We start from the raw sequence: 20,490 nt of genomic DNA on the forward strand, positions 1-20,490 counted from the left end.
TGACAGCAATGCCCAGACTACACAATAACCAAGGAACCCTGGTCTGTCCACACTGCTGACTGCTCAGGGCAACCTCACCTCCTGAAGGACACTGGGTGTTTTTCAGACATAAATAACTGACACTGCCTGCTGGTTCTGCAGAGCTCACACTGCTGCAAGCCCTCTCAGTGAACTCCCAGAGCTCCCTGTGCTCGGTGCTCAGCAGGGACACAACACCCAGCCATGCCTCACATTTAACATCCACAGCTTAACCCCCCACTGAACACCCAAATTTACCCTCCCAGGTGCAACTCTCATTTAGCCCATTCACTTCAGTGCTGCCTTTAATGATCCCTTCCAGCTCAGAAATTCTGTACAGCATCAGGAAATGTGCCTGGAGTTCCAGCACAGGGAAGGGAGAAACCCTGCTCAGGTTGTCCTCTCCCACTCCAGTGCTGTGGTGGTCAAATTAGAACAAAACCCAAAGAAAGTCCAGCTGCTGCTGAAGGAAGCTCAGGTTTCTTCTTGCCAAGTGGTTTTGCAGTTATTTAGAAATGCTTCCTGTCCTGAAAGAAGCCAGGGCAAGGCTCAGTAGCAGGAAAAGTGATCTGCAAGAGGATCCTTCCTTGGGCAAAAGACACTCAGTGCCTGCCTCGAGTTCCCAAAGGTATGGTGCTCAGGAAGGTGCAGAGCCTGCTCAGCTTTTACTTACCCAAAACAAGGACTTTACATGGAAAAAGCAGAACTTAGCAAAAGCACCAGGCCTTCAAAAACTTTCCTTAAAAAGCAGAGTCAGATCTTTTCCATTTTAGTGGATTGATGTTAATTCTGATGACTTACTTCAAATGTTTCAATAAAAATCTTATTAGATGCATCACAACTGCTGTGTAATTATGTTAATACAACTTAAATTTTCTGCTTTGGAGTCTCTGTCTCATTTTAGCCATTTTGTTCTGCCAAGACCAGCACTGAGGAGCCCCTGTGCTTTGCTAAGTGAGCAGCTCTGTGGGATCTCAGAGATCCTGAGGAATCATCATTTACACAATTGCTCTCAACTGCTGCACCAGCATCATAGGATCAGTGTCAGCCCTTAAGCTCAGGAGATGTAAATGACACTTGAGCATGCCCAAATCTCAGCTCCAGATTAGCTGCCTTGGTGTCACACTGTGCCATGGGCCTTAGCAGCAGTTTCTTAGGGAAATCACAAACTACCTTCAATGACAGGATCATCCCTTGACATGGATCATACCCAAGTTTGACTCCTGCATTATAAACTGCTTAAAAATTACATAATGACTTTTGTCAGAAAATAAAGGATAGAATTTCTGCATTGTACATGTAACTGAGCTTCCATCAATTTAGTTAACAAACTTCTCAGGCTTAGTATCATCAGAGGAAATGAGGGACCAAGGGGAAAATCTCAGAGCCCTACAAGTATCATAATATTTATCATTACAGGAAAATATATCAAAAGATAATATGGGCAAGCTTCATATTTATGACAATACTTATAGGCTAAGGCAAACCAGTAATTAAGTTCTTGTTTTTTAAGCCATTAACTCAGCTCTGAATACAATTCTCACTTCCTCTCTTCAGATATCCAGCTTGCTGATTCAAGGCTCAGCTTTATCATTGACAGTGCTGGCTGTTGGCTGAATCCTTCCCATTTCCCACTTCTCTGGCCACAGTTTAAAAAGCAGGAGAGGCTTTGTCCATCTCAATCCAGCCCATCCATCCATTCCCAAGGCAAAGCAAATTGAATCAGCAGTTGTGCCGTGCTCAGGGTTAAACCCGGCTCATCCCCGACCCCCCAAGTGGAACAACAACATCCCCAGAAGAGATGACCCAGTTTATCAGAGACATTCCTGGCTCTTTGCCAAGCTCCTGGAGCCCCCCCACCGTGCAGCAATATCTGTGGTGCAAATCTGGTGTCTATAATTGGGATGAATAATTGCAGGGTGGAGTGTCCTCATCCTGCCTTTTCCATCGGCCTTTATGCATCACTTCAGAATGTTTCAGGCCACGTGCACAAAAGCTATACACAAATTTCAGATTATTAATCAAAGGCATGCTAAAAAATGGAAGAACTAGAGGTTTTATAACTTGCATTTATGCTGCAGCTGAGCACTGTGTGTGGTGTTCATTTCAATTGCAGTGAAATCATATTAAATCAACATTCAGTGCTTACACTTGGTGATGAAATGGGCTGAGGTAATGGTTATTTTTAGCAAACAAACCTCTCACAAACAAATTTTCCACGAATTTGATCCATGTCACTGCATCTCTGTTGTATTTTGGGGGGAATGGGAAGATCAGAAGCACTCAAAGTATTCAAAGTATGAACAAATCCCAGATTCTTCTGTACAAGCTCAGTGTCATTTTGCCTTATTCACCTTTCCCAGTGACACCAGCATGGACTCTCTGAACCCCGACACTAATCAATATCTGTTTTCTCCAGAAGATTATCAATTCCCATCTCAAGATCTTATTTGTATGTATTAACAGTGATTTCTGAATCATTCCATTTCTCCTTTCCCATCTGCACCATTTCACATTTTTGCTTTTCAGTTTATTATCTCTTGATCTCCCACATACAAATCCTGAAGGTCTGCATTTTCCCTTAACACACCAAGATATTTAACCTCATTAAAGCTGTGCCAGATTACACATTCCTTCAGCCTGAGGTTTCAGCTTCAGGTTTCACCGGTGGCACAAAGCAATGCCACCCATCCTGAGCTTAGGCTGGACACTGCTGCTCACACACAGCTGCACAAACTCAGGCACAAAGGTGTCTGCAGACCCTTCAGCTCCTGCTCACACAGCATCAGGGCACCCACTGTTAGGTTCCTGCTACTTTTTATTTTTTTGCATCTTTCCCCACTGGCTGGGTAAGCTTGAAGTTTGCTCTGATGGAGGCAGAACTGATAAATATTTCATAGTACCCCATTGTGAGAAGAGCTGTAACTGCTTCAGCACTCAGCCAAAATTACAGCTGCTCTGTTAATATCTGTTTCTAAATCAAATTCAGCTAAAAAGATGAAAAAAAAAAAAGGGAGAGATATCAATGCCATGAACAGTCTAGCAAAGAAATTACACCCTTGAGCCCCAATTATCTGATTTTAATTTCCAAACCAACCCTCAAACCACACAAAATGACCACTCATCCTTCTGGAGGTTTTGAGCTGATTTCTGAAATAGTGAATGTTCAGTCTCAAAGTACACTGATTTTTAGATGGTAATTATCATGATTCTTAATCTAACAATGTCTTCCTCACATTGGGCCAGAAAGTTCTGCAGATCCTGCTCAGATGAGATGAATTCCTTGCCTGCAGGTTCACAGCAGGCAATAAGCCAAGGTGATTTGTGGCACTGAGATGCAGCACACCAGGAAATAAAAACTTGAGCAGGCTTGTCCCCCTCTGCATTCCTTCAGCAGTGCTGTGGGACAGGGAGGTGCTGCTCCCAGCCAGAAGCCAGGCCATGCTATGGGTGGTACTACCAATGTAGAAATACCTTGAGATACATAGGAAAATAGCTCACAGAAACACTTCAGTCAGAATTCTAACGCCACAAAATAGGAACAAGCAGAGTTTTCCCATCCAGCTTGCCTCACCTCTCACTGCAGACTCAGACAGCCTCCACTGACTTGACTAAACCACATTTCCCCCTCCTAGCAGAGCAAAGGAAGGTGCAGAGAACTGCCCAGGTTCCTCCTGGAATGGTTTCAAACCCAAAGGCAGAGCTGAGGTGGCCTCTGACTGCAGGCAGCTTTAATCCCTGCCAGGGTTTCTCTGTGAGGCTGCTCTGAGCTGTTTGCTCTCAGCTCATGTTGGTTTTCCTGAGCCTTGCAGAGCCCAGGCTAAGGTGGAGATTTCTTTAGAGTTGTACTGATGTGTCTTCCCCACAAAATCCAGCTGTGTTCCCCTGCTCAGAACAGCTGGGACAGGTCTCACTGCAACCCTTCACCTGCCCAAAGAGTGTCTGCACTCCTGGGAGGCAGGATGCACAGGGGACACTTTATTGCCTCTATCTCCTGAGTTTTATTCAAAAGTGATACAAAAATCAGAATCTAGCACTCTCCACCCAGGTCTGTCCTGCTCCCAAATTGAGATTGAGAGCCCAGACACCCCAAAGTGAAGCTCAGGGCACACATGCCCCCTGAAATAAAACTTCACCAGCTGTGTGACAAATGCTTTCCAGAGCACACCAGCACTTTTAAATCTACCACAAACACAAACCATTCTGCTCAGACCTCAGATGACACAGATCTGAAGCACAGTCAGTTCACTCAAGACTTAAGAACTGAAGTGGAGATATTTTCACCCTTTTAGCTCTCCTTAACCAGTACCTTCACTGCTATTTTTGAATCCTTGTTATCCTTCCACCACCCTGTGAAAAACCAAAAATCAATGCATTCATAAAGGCCACTGCATATGCACCAGGACAGAACACAGAACTGTCATTTCTGAAGGCACTCTCATGACTTACTGAGAGGGTGATATTTCTAGACTAATATTCATTAACAATCAGGATTACATCATCCTACAGCAGAGCTGAGCACACAAGAGTTTCTGCAGAACTGCACAGCTTTTATTTCTCTCTTGATACAGTTGAAGGACAGGGCAAGGAAAACAAAACATCAAGGCAGAAGATTAAAAATTCAGAGCATTTAAAAGACAATCTTCTCCATTTTAACCAAAATACAGATTAGCCTTTTTCCTGTTTGAATGGCAGTAATTGCCATAATGGCACTTCTACAACTCCATCCATTCTATTTCTGTTCCCTCACACTCTTTATTCAAAAGAACTTCACAGTTGAAATCCAAGTTTCTAGGAAGTAGGAGCTTTTTCTCCTTTGCTTGTCTTACCCCTGTGTGCACACTGCAGTTTTAGAGTGCCAAGTCCTTTTCTCCTGAGGAGGATTCTGCACTCAGACTGGGAAAGAGCATCCACAAATCTGGACACAGATGTTGTCAGACTGTATTAACCAATGGGTTTTATGCACTTTATTGATTAAAGACAAATGAGTAAAGGTCTAAGGAAAAAGAATTCCCTAATAATCATCCTTAATGGTCTCTCACTGCAGGGAAGACATTTAGAGGCTGGAGACAGAGAAGGGAATGGAGCTGGGGCAGGGTCTGGAGCACCAGGAAGGGCTGAGGGAGCTGGAAAGGGGCTCAGCCTGGAGAAAAGGGGGATCAGGGGGGACCTTGTGGCTCTGCACAACTCCCTGACAGGAGGGGACAGCCCCTGGTCAGGCTCTGCTCCAGGGAACAGGGACAGGAGGAGAGGGAATGGCCTCAGGCCGGGCCAGGGGAGGTTCAGGTTGGATATCAGGAAACATTTATCACTGAAAGGGTTGTAAAGCATTGGGGCAGGGGCATTGCTCAGGGCAGGGGTGGAATCACCATCCCTGGAAGAGTTAAAAAAATGTGTGGACATGTTGTAGTGGTGACCATGCTGATGCTGGGCTGAGAGTTGGACTCAATGATCTTAAAAGTATTTTCAACCGTAGGGACTCTGTAATTAATGAACAGGCACCTCCACATCCTGGGAAGTTCAAAATTTACCCCAGAAATCTCTTCTACAGCTGGGGGTCAGGTATCCAGCATGACCACAATGCCCAACAACCCCCCAGAGCTGCAGGCAGGGGCCAACATCACCCCACTCCCAGCCCAGTGCTCCCACTGCCACATCTGAGCTGGCTCTGGCACTCACCTGAACCCAGAACAGCACTGACCTCTAAAAACAACCTCAGCAGCAGAATTTGTACCTGACAGGTCACACACCCGACCTGGATTACCTTACAGCTGGATATTGGCTGTGGATGGGGTGGCAGGGCACTGGCAGGGAGGGAAAAGTTCCCCATGTAGCTGTGAAACTCTACCCAGGACACTCCCCAGCTCCTTGGTGAGATGCTCTGAAAGGTCATTAAGTGATAGAGGGGATGAGCCTTCCAGAAAAGAGCTGCATTTTAAAAAGCCTCCTCAAGAGAATTAGCACTTAGGAAAGAAAAAAGATGGATTGAGCACAACAGGATTTGTATAAAAGTACCAGTTCCTCTGGGAGATGCTCTTATAAAGTGCTCTCTGTACAAAAAGAAGTAAGTGATTCTACCAAACTCTGCAGAAATTGGAAGTGCTTCAGCTGAGACCTAGAAAAAGTCTCAGAGAAAACATCATTAATGTGATGGTCCTTAGATTCCTACTTGTACAGGAAACACTGCCACACTCACACCTCCTGAAGAATTGGAAATACTATAATAAAGAAAGGAAAAAGTTGTGGTTACAGTAGAAGAAAGCAAGGAAAGACTCTTCCATTGCCTAGACCTTGTTGCCAACACAGCAGCCACTGCCAGGGCACTGCCAGGACATTGTCAGGGCACTGCCAGGATATTGTCAGGGCACTGCCAGGACACTGCCAGCTCCACAGACTGGGGAATTTGGTTACCATGGCAGACATTTCCCCAGTTGTTGCTTCTGACAGAGCAGGAGTGATAGAGCAGCCCCTGGAGAGCCTGGCTGGACCATCCAGCTGAGGCTGGAGGCAGAACTGACACTCTTCAAACACAAGCTGGAAATGCTGAGCACTACCTAAACAAAGAGTTGGGCAGAGGTTTTTTTTCCCCCTGACAAAAGCTGTTTCATATCTTGTGTTGGAGATGTCCGTGAATTGAGGACACCTGGCTGATTCTGCTACTGTGAAATGCCATTTATGTGGATAAAATTAGACTTGATCAAGTTCCTACAGGCAGCACTGACTAATTCTGTGCATGTGCAGAGAAGCTGCAGAGGGAGTTACTCTCTTAAGCATTCAGTTGCCTGAATTAACAACCACTTCACTTTCAATATAAAAACATCTTCTGAGCTCCAAACTCTCAGTCTTTATCAATTCAGATGCTGTATTTGAGCTAAGAGCACAGTTCCTACCTGGGCATCACCTCACACTGGATTATGACCTTGACCTGTTTTTAAAGGCAGACATCAACTTCACCTCAACTGAAACACTGCACCTGCAGTTGATGTTTGTATCAAAGGAAAAAACCCACCCAAGCTAAACAGAACTGACATTTTCAAAAACGCTTTTTTACCAATTTTTCATTGCTTCACTTGATGCATTAGATACTTAAATGGAAATGTACTTACTGCTCTTTTTCTGGAACAACCTGTAATCCAAGGCACAGTAAGGTTTCCTGAAATCTGCAGAGGGGAAGGAGGAAAAAGAACAGAAAACAAGAACAGCTTAGGTTGCTGTGAGAGCCAATACTGAGACTTCAGCACTGTACATTCAATTCTGACACCAATGTCTATAAACAGGTTAAGATCCAAAACCAAAGTCACACTCACCTTTACTGCCAAGAATAAAACACTTTCTTTGGGTGAGGACAAGATAACACAGTGACAACTTTGTTTCTGTACTTTTGGTACCCCAAAACTTTTATTTCACAACAGCAGTTTGTCTTTCCGTGTGTCCCAAACTGGCAGGATGGAGTCACACAAGGGTTGAGGACTGAGCTGCCCTCACATCTTTCTCACTTACATCACTTCAACTTCCAGAAAAAATGCTCTTGTGTTTGTCACTGTGCTGTTCTATGTCTGATGTCAAAGATTTGTGTACCAGCAGAAAAATTAGGGATATCAGGATGGAGAAGAAAGGGGAAGGGGTATGAAGGCAAAGGAGAGCTGCCTCCATTCCTATTGCTTTTCCATCATTCCCAGAGGTCAGACTGTACTAAATAAAAATCTCAGTGTTTTCCCTGACCATCTGAGGTGTGTCATAGCCTGGAATCTTTACATTTAAGATTCCATGTTCATCTTGTGCAGACAAGCAATGCTTGAGAGACTAAACACAGCTCTGGAGAGAGCAATCACCTCTAGTCATTACACACATGTATGTGAGGAAAAAGCCTGTGCACTTCTGCTGACTGAACCAAACTGCACTGGGAGTTTTTGCATTTGCCAAGTGCTTCACTGATGGCTCTTGCAGCATGAGCACAACAAGCACAGCAGCCCTGGTACAGGTGTTTGCTGTACAAGCATGTAAGACACTTCTATTCAAGTTTTTGGCTGGAAGCACTTGGAGCTCACCCAAGGTCAGACCCTTTCTCATTGCAGCACAAAGAGGGATGAGGGGGGCCAGTCTGCAGCAGGATTTGAGCCTAAAATATTAATTTTTTTTACTGCACACACACATTTTTCATAACTCTGTAAAGTTATGTCTGTTACAACCCAATATCCTACACAACAGCTTCACACCACAAAATGCACTGCAAAGGCACCTGAGGAACCACTCAGGCGGCTCCTCTGCACTAATTTAAAATGGGCTACAAAAAAAAAAAGTGCTTTTCCATGGGAATAAAGCAAAATGCATTAAGGGCTGCTGGGAAGAAAAATGCTCAGAGTTGTGCCAGGGATGAGGCCAAAACCAGCCAAGCTCATCTCAAGAGAACTCCCTGAAAGACAACGTGCATGGCACTGTCCTGAGCTGCCTCTGTCAAACAGGCACAAAATAAATAAAAACACACAGATCTTCAACAGTGCTCTTGTCCCTTAGGGCTGAGGTAAGAAACCAAGACTAGATCCCAATTCAGCCACAGATAACCTCTCTACCTCAGCACAAAGTCAAACTAAGACAAGCAAGTAGGCTGAAGAATTTGTTTATTGAAACTGCTCAGCCATTAAAATTGATCAGTTAATTAAATTTAGTCTTAAGTTACACTAACATGAATTTGATTAATTGAACCAGTAAGGAAGCTATAACTAATTGCTAATTAGAAACCCCACCAATATATGACAGTAATTACTTCATCAAAACATGAATCACACAGTCCTGACTTTGAAGAAGCATCTGCTTGGATGTTCAACTACTCCAATAATCATTTAGCCCAGGTTTAATCTATTTTTAAATTCAAGAAGATTTCCCCAAGTTTAAGGATTTTCATCTCTGTGCTGATGGATAAATTAGCTAAACATGGGCAATAAAATTAACATAAACTGATTACAAAAAAAGAAGTGTCATCCTGTACAAGCCTAAAAGGATTCAAAACAGCACCCTGGAAAGTCTCTAATACCCACAAGTGTCACCTCAGGGGTTCACAGGGTGCATGCTCACAGCAATTAGGGAATTAACAGCATCCTGCTCAGCTTTTCCAAGGTTTAAAACTCTGGAATGACAAAGGATATGACAGGAAACAGAAGTTCCCTCCATCCATATTCCAAATCCAAAGAACAGAGGTGTCATGGAGGTCAGCTGGGTACAGATGAATTCGTCACTTATCAAAAAACCATGTATGTTCTTACAACAGGGGGAATTAAAAAAAAAAAACAATCCTAAACAAAGTTCCAGAGATCTTATTCTGATCCATAAAACACCACACAGATAAAATATCATCTACCATGAACTGTTCTAGCTCTTCTAAAAGACTCAGTTCCTACCCCATAAAACCCCAAAACAAAGTTATACTGAATTTAATTTTAAAAGAATTTAAAACAGGAGAAATCAATCTTCCTGATGCTTTTTCAAGAGTGAACTAAAGCACATGAGCACACAGCTGATGGAGGCATCAGTAAAGGATTTCCTTCCATGAAACTTAAAAAAATGTCCTTAACTCAACTGCAAGCACTTTTACCAATCCTTTATTGACAGATCTGCACATTTACTGTGAAATTGGGATGGCAAAAGTAAACAGCATTTCAGGACTTCTACAACCAAGTAAGAAAAGTAACAGCAAATACTGACAGACTGTGAGAGTAAAGGAGAGAACAGCTCATCTGAGGTGCCATCTACTCCCCAGAATTTACTCTCAGTTCATCAAGCCTCTGGGTTACCCAGAAAAGCAATAATTCAAGTGAAAAGTGGCACTGACTTGGACTCAGAAGCTTTCTTTCAAATAGTTACATGAGATAGGAACAAGTCAGAAAAAAAAAGAAAAACTAAAAAACCTAAAAAACCACGGCTCACAAAGTCTTGTTCTCTCTCCTGGTGAGCAGAGCACAGGAAAAGCTGATATGCTGTCGACACAGTTTATTTTCAGGATAAACTAAAAAGGCAATGCAATAACAGGCAAATGCACAGGTGACACACACAATCACATCCTGTCAGCCTTAAAAGACTTTTACCTCAGTGTCTCCAGGCTATGTCATGCCAGATGGCGTGAAATCCATGAAAAAAACCAATTTGGATGTTTCCTGCACAAGCATCTCTCCCCTTGTGATACCAAAAACTGAAAAAAAATGTGTCAAGTGATGCAGTTTCTCCTAAACATCTTTTAGTTCTTCAATGATATACATTTAATTCCCCCTCAGTATCACTAAAGGGATTTTAGTACAGGAAAAAGAATAAAGGGATTGAATGTAAAATTGATTATTTGAATTAGATGTTGAGGGAAAGGAAGCTGAGTTAACTCCCTGACAGGGGACCCTCATCCCTGACAGAACACAGGTCCAGAGATTGCCACCTGCACAGGGGGTACAGGATTCCAAGCTGCCATCAATGGGGTGAGCAAATGCACAAATGTCAGCATGAGACCACATCTAGTGCCACGTGTGATGTGTGTGCACAGGGGAACATCCAGGGAAAGGCCATGGCTGGACAGCACAGGCTTGAGCAACCACCAGCTCACTGGTATGAGCCAAAATTTAGCCATGGAATCTATGAAATCCTCACTGATCTTCAATACATGGCTAGCAGGGGCTCAGCTGGACAGGCAGAAGTGCTACCACACTGCAGTGCTGCCTGCACTGGGTTTGAGAAGGAATTGTCTCCACTGAAAGCATAGAGAGCACAGCCTGCAGAAAGGTGAACCTACATGAAACAGCATTTATCTGCTCTGAAGTCTGAAAACAGAGATAAACTGATGGATTACCTGGTAATTGTTTTGGTTTTGCGACAGCCTCAGTTGACTTGAAGACGTAAAATGAGGAGAAAAGGTACTTCTGGCTGCGTTGTTGGTGTTATAAATGGTGCTGGATGTGGTGTGCAATGAGGTCCGTGCAGGCAGGTGGAACTCTCTGCTGTGGTACAGGAGATTGTTGGGCACATCCCTGGCACTGCCCAGCTGTGCCCCGCAGCCCCCGCCGCGGCCCGGCCCGGCCACGCTTTGGTTGTCGCCGCGGCCGGAGCCGCTGCCCTCGCAGTACCTGGAGTAGCTGTGGATCTGCGCTCCCATGGAGGCCAGCTCCTCCTCACGGGCGTACTCGTCGTCCACGTCGCCCGTCTCCATGGCGATGGACAGGCAGCCGCCCTCCAGGGAGGGATGTTTCTGGGAGCTGCCGGCCGCCACCAGGCGCTGGGGCTGGTCGGTGACGGCCAGCGAGAACACCTCGCGGATCTCCAGGTTCTGGGTGCCGCACGGCGGCTCCCTGGGGTGAGCCCTGGGCCCGGGGGGTGTGTGCGACACCAGGGCCGCGTGCTCGGCCTTGTGCAAGCGCTGGCACCCCAAGGACTCGGCCTTGCAGGGCCTGTGGCAAATCATGGGTTTCTGAGGTAACACCAGCTCCGCCGTCTGCACCGAGGAGCCTTTCTTGGTGTGGCTGTAGATGGAGCTGGCAGAATTGAGCACGCTCGTTTGCCTGGAGAGAATAATGGTCTTTTCCCCCACTAAGAGGGAAGTGTTTTTACAGTGGGGTACCTGCCGACCCAGAGGGATGTGCTGCTGCTGGAAGTCTGCATCGCTCTTGCCCGGGAGCCGTGGGATGGAGGTTTTGTGGAGCTCTGCCACGGAGGCGTTCATGTGCTTGGCGGCTCCCGGCCGGCCCGAGGAGCTGGCAGGGCTGTAGATACCAGTCACTATCACGTCGTTGTTAGAAGAGGTCCAAGAGGATTGCTGGCTTTGGGATCGAGCAATATTTACCACATTTCTCACTGCTGCATCCGGGGGCACGGAGGGAGTGGCAGGGGCAGTCCCTGGGGGGGTGCCCCCAGATTCCACCGCGCTCTTGCTGCTCATCTTCCGCCGCTTGTTGCCAACCCACGTCTGCAAACGACAACAGGAACAACAACAAACACGAAAAGAGGCGTCAAAGAGGCAGAAAAAAATTAGCAATTCCATTTTTAAGCAGATCTGATGACATGTTAAGTGTTGGAGTCGAGATCTAAGTTTACAAATATGTAAATCATGTACCGATTATGCAGTGCACATGACAGGGTGGAAATACAGGACTGAAAAACACAGGGTAGAAATCCAGGCCTCTCCTCCTTGGGATCCCCAACTCATACACAGGACAACTCAGCCTCAATTCCAAAGCCCCAGCTTCTTAAAAATCCTGAGATTGTTTTTCCTCCTCTCCCATCTTGAAGTTACCCTCAAGATTTATTTCACTGACACCACTGTGACTAATTTCCAACAGGAAAACAAACATCTCTGCCATACACAATTCCACTCCACAAAGTTTTTTTGGTCAAATTTTACAAAATGTCTAATTTGAGGCACAGTTTGTAGCATGCAGTAAAATGTCAGTTACTGGTCAGCTTTGCCTCTGCTCAGTCTCATTCTCCTGACCAATTGTATTTAGGGAATTCATGTGCCTATTATAATCCTATCTGCAAGTGCCAGCTGCAACTCAAGCATCATTTTGCCAAGAACTAATCACTGACCAAGAGTTTCATAGGAAAAAAGAAAAAAGGAAAAAAGAGGGCATTAGGAAAAGCAGAAATGAGGGGTGTAAAGAAGAGAATGGTAAGATCATGCTAAAATATGACAAATGCAGGACAAACACTGGATCTGTTTCCATTGCACTTCCTAAGTAAGGAGGAGTTTAAGTGCTGCAAATCTGGGCTCAGAAAGGGAAGAAAACAGAAGGAATGATACTTGATTGCAGGAAGGAAAATCAAGAGGGAAAGGAAACATGGAGATGGAGAGAAGTGCAAGGAAAGGGGAGCTGGGCTGCCTCCTCTAGGACATTCAATCAGCACAAAAATAGCAAAGCAGCCCTGGCTGCACCATCAGCATCCAGATTCCTGTTACAACTGCTGCCTGCCCCAGGAGCCTGAATCCCTGGCTGACTTTCACAGCTTCCACCACCTCCAGCTGAGAAAGTAACTTTTAATGTTTCCAGAGTGTTCTGAGGGACAGGAATCCAGCTAAGAATTTGGGAGCAGGGTTGTTATTGTCTATGTGCCACTGTTAGAGCAATTAAAAACCAACCTAGCTGGTCCCACTTGCTCCTCCTCATGCCCAGTTCACAGCAGCTCCTGGGAGCTCCACCACCCTTTGTTACTTTTCCATTAATGCCTCAGGATTTCTATTTCTGCTCTCGGACAACAGCCATTTTGTAGTCTAGTGTTTCACAAAGGGATTATTATTTCCCTTCCCATGGAATTCATAGACTCTGAAGAGCTCCTGTTAGCACTGGGACATTCTTGTTTTACAGGAAAAGAAGGTCCTCACTGTAAATAACCACAAGGGACCACAATATTTATGATTGTGATGTGGAATACAAGTGTGACAAGAATGCATCAAAAGAAATAGTTTCACAATTGTTTTTCCCAAATATATCAATTGGTAGAAATTTATTTAGCTTAAAAAGTTTCTTAACATGACCTTGCTCTGATACAATACATTATACAAAGTATCTATAGGGAAAGCCACTTTGTAATTTAATAAATAATAATTTTAAAAATCCCAACAAAGGACAAAGAACAAAGATCACTCCTTGTGCAACCCAGGCCCCTGCTAAATTCAACAGTCATGTGAAGACATTTCAATGAAAACAAACTCTAAATAGGCTCACTGGATAAAAATGAATGTCACACACACACTGAAGTCTGATTTAAGACAAGGATAAAGTTAGAGACTCCAGATCTCTCTTTATTTTATGTAAAGCAATGAATGTGTATGCTTAACAAATTTGGAAGGCCTCAGTACTTACCCTGACCACACTGAAATCCAGTTTAGTTTCTTGTGCACACTGTAAAATGAGCTGAAAGCAATTTTTACTTTGATTTGTCATTCCATTTTCATAGTAACGCTGTAATATCCTTTGTTGTTCTACAGTAAATACAGAACGCAGATTCATCTGAAAGGAAAAGGAGACACTCTGAAAGCTGGAATGGAAACTGGAACACTTGCAGGAGGCACAGCTCTCCTCTGTGACTGTGATAACAAGGAGGATTGACATGTTTTCTCTACAGAATCTTTTACCAACACTCTTCCTGACTCTCCAAGAAAGCCTCTTGCAATCAGTGTTGTGACAGACTCAAGCTGAACAGGTGAGCTGGATGTTTGGAAAAACAGCAACTGCTTTTCATAAATAAATAAATATTCCATAATATTGCTAAGTCCATGAGGCTCTAGTTTGAAAGAAAAGGTTTTTCCCTTAAGAAAATAAATAAGAATATAATAAATGGGAAAGGCAAACATTATTGCCAATATTATCAATATTACCAAACGCACAACAAAGTCCTAATGGCAAACTGGAGCTTGATGCTCTTGTTACACAATCTACACAGCAAAGAATGTAATCCTCTGGGTAGATATCACAAAAGAAGAGCCCCATCATCACAGATTTCCAAGACAGGGCCTTTTATTGTCTCAGAGAGGAGGCCACCAGCTGAGACAACACAAGTGCTGGCCAGGAACAACCTGCATCCAACTTGGTGTCTTGGGAAGCAAAAATATCACCAGCCACAAGTTAATTTAATGCAGCACATGCATCACAATAATACAGAATGAACCAAAGGACAAGAAACCTGCCAGTAGGAAAATAAAGGGGATGAGGGAACCTTTCATAGCCAAGCATTTTTGAAAATTCTGAATGGATCTACCTAATCTTTGCACAAGAGCTGCTTCTAATATAGAGCAAATAAAATTATTAAGGGCTCAAAAGCATAAGCAGACATCCAACTGCTTTCACTTTATTCTCCAAGATGGTTATACTATGTAATGGTAATGGATGTTAAGAGTTCAAGAGGCCTGTATAAAGAAAGAGATTGATATTTAGAATTTGGAGTAAAAGTTTGTAGGCCAGAGCTTTGACTTCAGAGTTTACTTTCCTCTCTATGTCAACATGCAATAGAAAAAGCAGTGATTACCAATTTGTAAAAATTGCTGTTTCTTTGAAATAACAGATAAAATAGAAGACGATTTTCCAATCACATTTTTTACCTCTGTTCTCAACTCTTATTCACTCTCTCAATCCAGAGCATTACTAAATACTGCATTACAAGTCAGGTTTGCCCAAGTTCTGCCTCCCCCAGAACATTTACTCAGTCACAGCCACAGCTGGGCAAAGAGACTCTTGCTCTGAATAATCTACTCCTTAAAGAAATTTATAGCAAGCAACAGAGGAGACAATTATTAGTCCATTAAGAAATCAATAAAGTTCATAATAATCTACTTTCTCATGTTGAGAACTGCCTTCAGATCTCCCATGTGGATACACAATGACGAGGCCCCCGACTGATTTACGTCACTTGGAGAGAACACAGAAGAGTTAATTTTGTGATTCTTTTTCCTCCTGTACGATTGGCAGGACCCAGATTCCACTCCTGCCTAGTCCTCTTTCAGTACCAGGGCTCCTGTTTTATTTACTGGAGCTCAGTAAATGACCTCATCAGAAATAATTCTGAGACTTCCACCTTTCCAGACCCAGCTGAAATCATCCCAAAGCTCAGTGTTTCATACACAGGCTCATCACATCATGGTTCCAAACAGTTCACCAACTGCAGTGAAGACTCTTCCAATGGCAAGATAAATTTTTAAAGCCAGACCTGATGACCTGCATGGGAAGACCTGTGTCAGGTCCTTGACACATTTTTTAATTATGTGTATTTCTGTATCCAAGGTCACGTCTGTGTTAAAATACTTTCATTGTTGCATTTGACATCCGTAATTTAGATAAAGATAGGGTGGAGCATTTTGATTAAATCACTTGAACTTCAGATAAACCCTTGAGTATTGCACGACAGGCTTGGCCTAGCTAAGCTCAGGAGAGGTCATGCTCTGCTTTAATAACTCATTTTTGCAGTGGGTTTTAACCACTTGTGAACTACACCTGCCACCAAAGTCCTGGTAAGATTCCTTGGCAGCCTCTGCCTTGAATCCAGTAAAGCAGAGCTCAAAGGCTTCCTGCAGAGACCATTAGAAACTGATTTAAATAAACAGATTACAGCCACAGAGTTATGAACTGAGTCATAACTGCAGGTTACATTCCAACATCCTAAACCTTCAAATAAGTAGGTGAGATTTATTAAAGCTTTTCGTGTCTTGGATATACCAAATCCTCTGTCAACAGACAGTTCTGTACCATTTTCCACTGATTTCACAGCAGTGTGAAGGACACCTGGCAATATTCTGTCTCTAGCAGGTTCAAAGCTCTCTGATGTCACCCCCAAAGTGCAGATGGAAATCAGTTTGCTATCAGCTGTTCTTCAGTGCTGATTCTGAATATTTGAAGCACCCTGTGCTGAATAAACCAATGGATAGATGTTTGGGAGCTCCCTTAGAAAACCACAGAGTCCAGAGCCATCCCATTAATCCAGGAAGAGCTGCCTCTGCATATACCACCTGCACAGGCAACAACTTGTGCTCACTTCCATGCCTGTTACACCTGGGAATTTACCTACACTGAGTATTCAAACAGCTGTAAGAACATAATGTTACTGAGACAAATTAATACAGGATATGTTCATCAAAGGATTACACTGATTATTTTTGGGGGAAATATTACATGTTCAGCATCAGTTTTCATAATTGGAATGAGATATGAACTCTTACATTTTCTTTAATGCAGGAAGTAACTTGCAAAGTGCTAAAATTACAGAACATTGAGGCAGCCACATGAGTATGAAGGGAATCAGCAGGTCACACACCTTTATCACAGACTATTATTCAAAATAACCTCAGTAACTTCCAAGGAAATGAACTCCTTTTCCCAATCTGTGCATCTAAAGCGCACTCCAGTCTCTTCAGGTTTTCTCACCTTTGTCTTGAACTTCAGATTCCAAGTTAGAAATCCACATGGATTTTTATCATAATTTCATTTTGATCTTGACTTGCCAAACTTAGCAAACATGCATGTGAGTTTTTGGGAATTCAGGTGTCCAGCTGGTTGGCAACACACTGGCACTGAAAAGAGATTTTGTTACAGGGAAGAACTCTGTGAAATTTAATAAAAATCAGGTAAAGCATTACACAAACAAGTTCCATGAATGTAAGTTGAATTTTCACTTTAATAAAACACAGAGGTGACAAAGCTGTATTTAAGGATTCAACATCTGCCTGCTCTAATAAAATAAAGCAGCCTTGGCCAAGTGTGTTGGTGTCTCTGACCTGCAGAAGTCAGGTCATTCCTTTTTAGTAACTAATGGAAACAACTCAATATCAAGAAGTGCCACAAAAGAAAGAACAACTATAAGGAAATGGGAAAAATAATGTAATCAAGTAATTCAGGAGTTACAGAGATATTCTGCAATTATTTGAGCGATCTGGGGGGGAAAATAAAGAAAAACAAGGAGTAGCATAAGAAGGAAAAATAATTTCTGCCTACAATGTACAGCAATATGATCTTAGTCTCCAAAAGTCCCTAAATGTTTGGATTGCTGAATCAATTAAACATTTACAAGGTAAATCTTAATACTACTAATAATTAATTTGAAAAATAGGACACAAACCCATAACTACAGTCACTTCAAACAGCAATAGAAACTAGTCTTGGATGCTGAATAAATAATTTAAAAAAATCAATTAACTCATGAGTACAAGCCACCAGGAAGTAAGTATAAAAATATTTATGGTATAACTAGAACTAAAACTGTCAGGGATTAACACAGGGTGATAAAAGGAAACAATCGGTTTCTGACAGTTTTCTTTTTTAACTTCAGCTCCAAAAAGGCATTTGCCTAGAAAAAAGTCACCTTACAAAGACCATTTCTGCTTCAGTCTCTCCATCTTTAAGAGGTACAACAAGAAAATCAGCACACTCCCAATTTATATTTTTTTTATTCCCGCCACAGATCTCCAGTGGCAAAAAATAACAAGTCTCAGTGCCAGTATAAATCTGAGACAAAACTGGAACTATGGTAAGAAAACTACTATAGACATAAATAAAACAGGACTATAGTAGTGACACTATTCCTCCAGCTTTAGAAACTTGAAGCCATCTCACTCACTTTCCACAGCTGCCAAAAACCATTTTTTGCACATCCCAAATTGAAAGAAAATCAACCAACCAGCCCCCCAAATCACACACTATGTGGAGATACTGGACACACATCAAGCAACAACCTTTAATAATCTGAATTTGTAGGTTGGTGCCTCTTTCCTACACAGGCCAAACCAGTTACAACCACTCACTCCAAGTGCACTAGATGAGGCTGATGCTTGGCTGAGTGCAATGTACAGAGCAGCTTGTAAAACTGCTTTTAAGTATCTGTGACTTGCAGCATAATTGCTTCCCTTTCCACTAAGTACAGTGTTTGTAGGATTGTGTTACAGCCCTACCTATAAAATGCAGCCCTTTATTAGGGACAAATTAAGACAGCCCTCAGTAACCCAATAACATAATAACCCATGACCACAACTGCAGGTTTATGCATCCCATCCTGCTTTATTGATGTAAGTGAGACTCCTGACTGCAGCCGGATTAGACACGTGTTTTAAATAAAGCATGGACGTGTTTTGTAAGATCTATGTCAGAAAAAAGGGAAGAAACATGGAAATGCAGTGCTGCTCTGAACATGTGAGCTGCTTCAGGACTCTGGGATGGACACAGCACTACTTTAGGTGAGTTATGTGTGATTTTATCCACAGAATGAGAAGCCCCAGGCTAAGAGGGCAGGGGACACAGTCAGGCAGATGAGTGCCACACAAGGGCGAGACCTCCAGAACAGCACAGACAAGGACACGTCCTGCTCCTCATCCTCAAACACCCGAGGGAGAAAAGTGTGGCAGCACAAAGCTGTCCAACCACAGCACCACAGCAGACCACACCACGGAATCACAGAAGGGTTTGGGTTGGAAAGGACCTTAAAGTTAATTTAAGTTCTTCCAGACCCCTGCCAACACAGGCACACTGAGGCACTGGGGACACTGCGGCACTAAGGACTGAGGCAACCTGTGACACAAGTGGACACATTTTTAAGCTTTGCGAAGGTAGGTTTAGGTTGGACACCAGGAAGGAATTCTTCATGGAATGGTTGATAAACATTGGAAGGGGCTGGAGTCCAAGGAAGGCCTGGAGGTGGCACTCAGTGCTCTGGGCTGGGGACAAGGTGGGCATCGGGCACAGCGGGACATGGAGATCTCAGAGGCCTTTCCCAACCTCAGGGATCCTGGGATTCTGTGACGGAGGCACCGAGGAATGAGGAAATCAGCGATGACAGGACATGTGCCAGGGGACCTTTAGGACTGACATTATAAACAATTTCTGCACAGAAAGGGGCTCAGACACTGGAAGGGTGGTGGTAGAGTCCCCATCCCTGAGTGTTTAAGGCACGGATCAGAGTGCCGTGGTTTAGCGGACGGGGCGGAGTTCGATGACGGGCTGTGCTGGGGATCCCGGGGTGTTTCCCAGGCTGTGTGACCGTGATGTTTCTGTCACCATGATGTTTCTGTCACTGATATTTTTGTGCCTGTGACTGAAGCACCCGTGGCCCAGGGGCCGCTGCCGTGCCCGGCGCGCACGCGCAGAGCGGCCCCGGCGGGCGCAGGCGCGCGGTGCCCCCCCCAACCGGCGCGCGCGGAGCGGCTGCGCGCGCACGCGCAGTTCCCCCGGCGGCTCCCGGCGCGCGCCCGGCGCTGTCCCCCCCCCCCATCCCCGCTCGGGGCCGCGCCCGGGGGGGGCGGGAGGCGCGGCAGCGCCTGCGCGCGCCGGGCGGGTCCGCGCGCGCGAGCCCGCGTGGGCCTCCCCCCACCCCCTACAGCCGGGCCTGGGGGGGGCATCGCCGGCATCATCATCACCATCATCACCACCATCATCATCACCATCATCTTCCTCCTCCTCCCCTCCGCCGCGCCCCTCCCGCCCGGGGGCCCCTCCGCGCTCCCCCACCCGGGGTGGGGGGGGGCTCCCCCGCGCTTACCGTGCAGCGCGGGGCCGGCGCGGGGGCTCCGGGCTCGGCCGGGCTCGGCTGGGTCGGTCCCGGCGTCACACAATGAAATCAGCGGCCCCGATCATTAATTCTCATCATGATCGTGACGTGCGCGCAGACAGCGGCCAATGGCGCGCTGCGATCAGCGCGGCCCGGACGGCGCCAGCCCCCGCCGCCCGCCGGGGGGGCGCGCACGGGAGCGCCGGCACGGAGGGGACGGGGCGGCCACAGCGGCGGCCCCGGGCCCGCACCGCCCCCACGGCCCGCACCGCCCCCGGAGCTGGCCCGGCCCGCATCGCCCGGCACTGCTCCTGCAGAGATTTCGGGAGAGAGGGAGGGAGGGAGGGAGTCCGCAGTCTGTGTAAATGTGGCCAGGAGGGTGGCGCCAGGCTCCGGCCAGCCACAGGACAGGAGCAGTGCCCAGAAACTACAACACAAGTTCGGCCTCAGCGCCAGGAAGAACTTGCCGTGAGGGTGGCAGAG

At 45.1% G+C, this 20,490-nt stretch overlaps 1 protein-coding gene across 2 annotated transcripts in view; it reads right to left on the reverse strand.

Moving 5' to 3' along the window:
* Window positions 1–20,136, reverse strand: part of HDX (highly divergent homeobox) — a 38,511-nt gene extending 18,375 nt beyond the window's left edge. Inside the window, exons 1-5 of one of the 2 annotated variants that reach the window (XM_033072288.1) lie at window positions 19,999–20,136; window positions 16,899–17,044; window positions 13,848–13,994; window positions 10,844–11,953; window positions 7,125–7,178 (exon numbers count right to left, since the gene is read on the reverse strand). In XM_033072288.1, coding sequence (XP_032928179.1) covers window positions 7,125–7,178; window positions 10,844–11,953; window positions 13,848–13,994 — 1,311 coding nt within the window. In that variant the 5' untranslated portion in view covers window positions 16,899–17,044; window positions 19,999–20,136. The remainder of the gene's footprint in view (window positions 1–7,124; window positions 7,179–10,843; window positions 11,954–13,847; window positions 13,995–16,898; window positions 17,045–19,998) is intronic. The other variant, XM_033072289.1, reaches the window with a different exon arrangement.
* Between the last annotated feature and the right edge of the window lie 354 nt (window positions 20,137–20,490).

Source organism: Catharus ustulatus, chromosome 14, assembly GCF_009819885.2.
Source record: "Catharus ustulatus isolate bCatUst1 chromosome 14, bCatUst1.pri.v2, whole genome shotgun sequence".
Classification (NCBI taxonomy): domain Eukaryota; kingdom Metazoa; phylum Chordata; class Aves; order Passeriformes; family Turdidae; genus Catharus; species Catharus ustulatus.